The 7,224-nt window shown below is 40.5% G+C and overlaps 1 protein-coding gene across 1 annotated transcript in view; it reads right to left on the bottom strand.

Annotated features, from left to right (window-relative positions):
* LOC126397820 (NACHT, LRR and PYD domains-containing protein 12-like) overlaps window positions 1–7,224 on the bottom strand; it is a 33,244-nt gene that overhangs the window by 8,541 nt on the left and 17,479 nt on the right. The window contains exons 6-12 of the mRNA XM_050056786.1: window positions 4,902–5,075; window positions 4,604–4,777; window positions 4,015–4,188; window positions 3,711–3,884; window positions 2,081–2,254; window positions 1,781–1,954; window positions 1,480–1,653 (exon numbers count right to left, since the gene is read on the bottom strand). Of these exons, the coding sequence (XP_049912743.1) occupies window positions 1,480–1,653; window positions 1,781–1,954; window positions 2,081–2,254; window positions 3,711–3,884; window positions 4,015–4,188; window positions 4,604–4,777; window positions 4,902–5,075 (1,218 nt within the window). The remainder of the gene's footprint in view (window positions 1–1,479; window positions 1,654–1,780; window positions 1,955–2,080; window positions 2,255–3,710; window positions 3,885–4,014; window positions 4,189–4,603; window positions 4,778–4,901; window positions 5,076–7,224) is intronic.

Genomic DNA, 7,224 nt, shown 5'->3' with positions numbered 1-7,224 from the left:
CTATGAAAACCAAACAAATTTTATTTTATAGCAATTATACACTTATATAAACATATTAATGGGTAGAATATTCAGATTCAGATTCAGATTGACAATAAACCATGCCAAATATTACACACTGGCCCTTTAAAAAACAGATTAGCACACTTATTATTCTCTGGTTTATCCATATATATATACATATATATATATATATATATATATATTACACTAATTTAGTTTGGGTAAGTACTCATCCCACCATCTTTTACCTTCAGAAGCTAGCATCAAGAATCATCAACTGAATACATCAAATTTATTCTTCTCAATCATTGTTTCTTTAGTCAGGCATCATCAGTGTTTGTCAATCACTCTCACTATTCTACTCGAAATAATGATAAACTCTGGCCTTCTATCTATTGAACATCTCAATTGCAATTTGGTTTAATCTGTAGAGGTTCAGCTATATGGAATGCTTTGCCATCTCATATCTTAAAATTAGCACCTCCACAATTTCAGAAAACTGTTAAAGGTTTGTTTTTAGCTCCCTAATGTTGTCCTTACTGATTAACTGTGTAAACTGCCCATTTAGCTATCAGTGTTTGATCTTACCTCCCTTTTGTTATGCTGATGGGTTTGATTTTATTTCCCCAGTGTTAATAAATGGAGTATCCATGTGACTGCCCATCAAGATGTTGAAGGTTGTATTTTATCTTCCTATTATACTAGGATTCCCTGTGTAAATTGTCTACTAATAGTCAGTGATATTAATTTTGTGTACCTGTATACATGGTATATGTGCCTTTTATCATTTATTTATCTTTTTCTCATCTTTGTAGTATTTTTCTTGGTTAACTAACAAATCAGGATACACAGTATAGAGTGCCTAGATCAGGGGTGTCCAAACTTTTTTGAATGGGGGCCAGATAAAACAACTTGAAAATACCTGGGGGCCAACTGATTCTTGCATCGTTTGTTTTGTTTTTTTGTTTTTTAAAAAGGGAGACAATTGCAACCATTTTTATCTTTTAATGAACCATTACTACTTGATGCCTGTCTACAAACTGTAACTGTAGTCCTATCATTGTGAGATGAAGGGTAAAAATGCGAAGTGATCTTGCTCGATTAACCATTATTGTGTAAAGGGCCACATATGGTATATTTTGAAAGTTGAGCCGAGGGCCAATTAAAATTGGTCTGCGGGCCATAATTGGCCCCCAGGTCAGACTTTGGACATGCCTGGCCTAGATTAAGCCCCTCTGAGGGTTTTTTGCATTTCTGCATCACATTTCTATTGCTCATGTATTACATTGTATGTTTTTGCATTAGTGAAAACAAATAAACTAAACTAAATGTAATAGGACAGTTGAACAAATTGTTCGGTTTGAAATGTGTACTGAACCAAAAGCCTATCTAATGGTTAAATACAAATATGTGTATTGTTACACCCCCACCACTGAGACCAGCAAGGTACAACAAGCCGCTGCAGCCTCTACTGACCTCAGAGGCTCCATTCTACCGCATGCACTGTCCAGTCCAGCAAACAGCAGCTTCACTCCTGAATCTTGCAGGTTGTTGTCACTCAGCTGGAGCTTTCTTAGATGGGAGGGGTTGGACTTCATAGCTGAGGCCAGAGAAACACCACTGACCCCTGACAGCTCACAGCTTTGAAGCCTGCAATTACAGGATGCATATCAATAAAAGATTGAATGTATTGAATAATCTCTGCAAGAGAAATAATTTTAAGCCTGTGTCCTTTAAAAGATAAAGCATCTACAGGAGAGATAAGACATGAACTGACCTCAGAGTCTCCAGTCTACAGTATGGATTCTGTAGAAAATCACACAGCAGCTTCACTCCTGAATCTTGCAGGTTGTTGTCACTCAGCTGCAGCTCTCTCAGATGGGAGGGGTTGAACTTCAGAGCTGACGCCAGAGAAACACAGCTGATCTCTGATAGCTCACACTTTTGAAGCCTGCAATTACAAGAAACAAATCAACAAAAGATTAAATGTATTAAATTGTCTGTGCACAAGAAAGATTTTAAGCCTCTGTTCTTTAAAAGATAAAGCATCTACAGGAGAGATAAGACATGAGCTGACCTCAGAGTCTCCAGTCTACAGTGTGGACTCTCCAGAAAATCACACAGCAGCTTCACTCCCAAATCCTGCAGCTTGTTGTAGCTCAGGTCCAGCTCTCTCAGATGGGAGGGGTTGGACTTCAGAGCTGAGGCCAAAGAAGCACAGCCACCCGCTGTTATTTCACAGCTATTAAGTCTGTAATTACAAGATAAATATCTCATCAGACATGTTTTAGAGAAAACTTGCTGCTTACAAGATAAATATCTCATCAGACATGTTTTAGAGAAAACTTGCTGCTCACATAAAAACCAAAAATAAATCTGGTCTGATCCCAGGTGCGGGAGCCCTTCTGTGCGGAGTTTGTATGTTCTCCCCATGTCAGCGTGGGTTCTCTCTGGGTACTCCAGCTTCCTCCCACAATCCAAAGACATGCAGATTGGGGACTAGGTTAATTGGTGACTCTAAATTGTCCCTAGGTGTGAATGAGAGAGTGAATGGTTGTCTGTCTCCACATGTCAGCCCTGTGATAGTTTGGCGACCTGTCCAGGGTGTACCCTGCCTCTCGCCCAATGTCAGCTGGGATAGGCTCCAGCCCTCCCGCGACCCTCAAGAGGATAAGTGGTTAGAAAATGGATGGATGGATGGTGTACTTCTCAAAAATGGTCATTGTGACTCTATGGGTCCCTTTGCACACAGCCATAATGGCTGTTTCAGGGAGCTTTTTTTGTTTACTTTGGATTGAACTGAAAGACAAGCATTTCAAGTGCTTCGTGTAAAAACCACCTTAATTTGGAAAGCTGTGGGAGGCTTGAGCAGAGGCACACACTGTTTTACCCGAGTCATGTTTCCCAAAATCTTTACATTGGACGCGGCGACAGCAAAGTGACACATAAAGTTGAAAATGTCACATTTATTTGAAACACACAGGTTGAGATGTACTGGAATTTTCCTATAAAGCTGATTGCTGCTCAATCAGTTTCACTGAGTCATAAGTGGATTAGTTGGAATTAGTGGTGTTGAGTCTGTCATCCCTTTTGGGATGTCACAATCGAACAATTACAGTTAATTCAGCCATTAACTATGTATTCTATGCAACCTTGTAATTTTATACAATTACTGCAACTTTACCAAAAATCTCCCTATTTAAAACGGGTAAAATCTTATTTCATTGTAGAGCTGTGTGCAGGGTCTTGATTCACTCAGCCCCTCTCTGTTTATCATGAGACTAATGCTGTGGAACCAGAGCTCTGTGCTTTTGACAGTCACACATACAGTGACAGGGCTAACTGTTAGCATCATACCCCTAACGTTACCAAACGATACAGGTTGAAGAAAGGTAGTTGGGCAATTTCAGATTAACAACTCAGTTTCGGATGTTATCCACTGCAGCGCAGCTTCTGCCCAAGCAGCATGGCGAGTAGTGATGAGATCACATTGTGCTGTGTTAGCTCGTGCTAACCAGGCAGAGAGAGCAGGGGAAGAGTGGCTCACATGGACGGTCCTTCAGTGCTGGAGCTGACTGTCGCCAATCAGCTGTTGTTACTCCCAACCCCCCACCCCAAATCATCACAAATAAATTCTAACTCTGTGGGAAACACTGAGTAAATAATACTTCAATAGAATATTCTAATATATATATATATATTTTAACCTCAGAGTCTCCAGTCTACAATGAGGATTCTCCAGAAAATCACACAGCAGCTTCACTCCTGAATCCTGCAGGTTGTTGTCACTCAGCTGCAGCTCTCTCAGATGGGAGGGGTTGGACTTCAGAGCTGAGGCCAGAGAAACACAGCCAGTCTCTGATAGCTCGCACCTTTGAAGCCTGCAATTACAAGAAACAAATAAAAAAAAAAGGTGAAATGTATTAAATAATCTGTGAACAAGAAGGAATTTTAAGCCTCTGTTCTTCAAAATTGGAGCATCTTGAAGGAGAGAAATGACAATGAGCTGACCTCAATGACTCCAGTTTACAGTGTGGACTCTCCAGAAATTCACACAGCAGCTTCACTCCTGAATCTTGCAGCTTGTTCTTACTCAGTTCTAGCTCTCTCAGATGGGAGGGGTTGGACTTCTGAGCTGAGGCCAGAGGAGCACAGCCGATCTCTGAAAAACGGCAGCCCCTCAATCTGAATATGAGACAAATATTTCCGAAAAATGTTGTCATTGTGACTCTATGGGTCCCTCTGCAGTTAGCCATAATGGCTGTTTCAGGCAGCTTCTTTTTTTTGCATTTACTTTGGGTTGAACTTAGAGATAAACAATTCAAATGCCCCATGTAAAAGCCACCTTAGGAGGCTTGAGCAACTCGCCTTGGTACAAATTGTTTTACATGAGTCCTAGTTTCCCAAAATTTCTACAACTGAGGCATGGAGTGCAAAGTTAGCATGACCCATAAAGGTAAAATGGCCATATTTATTGGAAACACAAAGGTTGAAATGTACTGGAGTAACAATGGTTAGGTTTGAATCAGTAATGTTTACTTTGTACAGAAAGATGGATTTTGAGAACTACTAGCATTCAGATGAAATATGAATTTTCTACCTTAGAGTCTCCAGTTTACAGTGTGGACTCGCCAGAAAATCACACAGCATCTTCACTCCTGAATCCTGCAGCTTGTTGTTACTGAGGTCCAGCTCTCTCAGGTGGGAGGGGTTGGACTTCAGAGCTGAGGCCAAAGAAGCACAGCCACCCGCTGTTATTTCACAGCTATTAAGTCTGTAATTACAAGATAAATACCTTATCAGACATGTTTTAGAGAAAACTTGCTGCTCACATAAAAACAAAAAAGAAATCTTTTCCAGATTAATATAAACTGAAGTACAACAAAAAGTCAACTGACCTCAGAGTCTCCAGTTTACAGTGTGGACTGTCCAGTCCATCAGACAAAAGCTCCACTCCTGAATTCTCCAGATAATTGTTTTTCAGGTCAAGCTCTCTTAGGTGGGAGGGGTTGGACTTTAAAGCTGAGGCCACAGTGTTACAATGTACAGCTGACAGCTCACAGCTAGAAAGTCTACAAATACAGATACAAAACCAGAGATTTTCAAAACAGAACTGAGACATCCTTGATACTTAATTGCATAACACTACTGTACTGGAAATGAAATAGAATTTTAGTTTCACTGCTATTTATTCACTGGGCTCCTGGCTTAGGCCTCTGCTCGAACATTACGTGCCCAAAATTAAGAGTATATCTCTGCAACCACAGGATCTATGACTAATTTTGGTCTCAAAATAAAGGTAACATTTGGGAGATTTACTGCAGAGGTGTGGACATATAGATGCTACTGGGTCAGATTAAGAAATACCAGAATAAATGAAAGACTTTATCCGCACCTAATAAAACTTCATACTTTTAGAGTGAATGTCCTTTTGAAATTATGCAGATGGAGCCCAAACTCTCTGGTAAACCATATAACAACATCTGGTAAACCATATAACAACATCTGAACATTACCTGTGCATGGACAAATACGAGAAAGGTGAAGCACAACAATTTGAGAGTTTTAGAGAGAGGTTTAGGTGAAATCTTAAATTTGGACTTTTCCGACATTTGTGCGCCCTCTTTAGCTCCAAGATAAATTTCAAATTCATTTGATGTGACTAACATGTCATTATAAGTATTAAATCTAAAAACTTCAGTTTTGGCTTCATTAAAAAAATCAATCAATCAGGCCTCTATACATGTTATTATTCATAGAAACCCATAATAAATGGGCAGAGTGAATCTTTAAAGACGTCAACAGCACAGTATATCAATGTCAGACATGTGTTACCACAGATCAACCAGCAGATGAAGACACAGACCACAAAATAAAAGGCTGATCTCTGCATCTTTTCAAGCAATGTCAGTGGACTTCATTCCTGTCCTCTGCCCATTTAAGCTCTGTAGGGACAGTGTTTACCGACTGGATTAGACTGAAAGAGGTACTGGGACTGTGGGCTAGTGGTTTTAAGCATTCAGACACAAGTTTTGACAACAAAAACAGCAAAGGTAACCAGGGCTGCCCCCGACTAAGAATTTTTCTTGTCGATCAATAGTTGTCATGTAGGGCCATTAGTCGACGAGTCGCCCGCGTGTATTCGATATTCATTTAATTATTAAATTATACATTTTGGGCAGGGCAACACAATGGTTTGAGTTCAAGGTCTGAGAAAGAACAGTAGCCTATAACTAACATTGTTAACACTGTGCTACATTATGGAGAAAAACAAAACCGTACTAATGAACCTATATAAATATAGGCCTATATCTTATCTACAATTGCATGTCACACACTGAGCGAGCCGCCTGTTAATTATGGTGTTGGCAAACAGTGTTGGGTGTAATGCCTTACAAAGTTACAAAGTAACGCGTTACCGCAAAAAATGGCTTTTTTCAGTAACGAGTAGTGTAAGGCACTACTGTCCCGAAATGCAGTAATCACATTACAGTTACTAATTAAACACTTAAGTCGTTACTTGCGTTACATAAATTTCTCATTAGATCTTCCCCTTACTTAAGAGTTAGTGACGACGGCCTTCAGGCTGTTGCCAATGGGTCGTCCTCCGTGTCCAGCCGGTCAGCGGCGAACACAGATGCGGGGACGAGCCAGAGGATGGGAAAGTTTCTGCCGCAAACAAGCACCGAGACCCGGGGAGACATGGGAGCAGCTCCATGTGTTTACAGCAGAGGACAGACGTCTCACTCTGCTACTCTGTGGTGCAACGGAGCACACACTTTCAGTTTATAATTGTAATGTCCGTTGTCCCACTAAGTATTGATAACACAATTTAGTATTTTACAAATTCGAGTTTTTTTTATTTGATAATCGTGCTGCTGATATGCAAAAATGAACTAAATGACTGTGGGGCAGTGGGCAAGTAATATAATCATAACACCTTTACACACGGTAACCACTCCCCGCGTGGCATAACAACTTCTCTGGCGGAAACCCTTTAAATACTTAAGGACAGAAAGAGGGAAGTCTGCTTAGGGGCCTACCTTGTGAACCAGCTGTGCAATGAACAAGAAGCTCTGGCCTGACACCTCATGCAACACCCTAATAGCATAATGGATTTCAGTCATCGCTACACTTACACTGATGGGAGAAAACATATGCTTTTATACAAGTGAGGGGGCACAGTGAATGAAGTGGGGGGGCACTGCCCCCTGGTGCCCC

Source organism: Epinephelus moara, chromosome 11 (genome assembly GCF_006386435.1).
Source record: "Epinephelus moara isolate mb chromosome 11, YSFRI_EMoa_1.0, whole genome shotgun sequence".
Taxonomy (NCBI): Eukaryota; Metazoa; Chordata; class Actinopteri; order Perciformes; family Serranidae; genus Epinephelus; species Epinephelus moara.
This window is presented reverse-complemented; position numbering and strand designations above follow the sequence as displayed.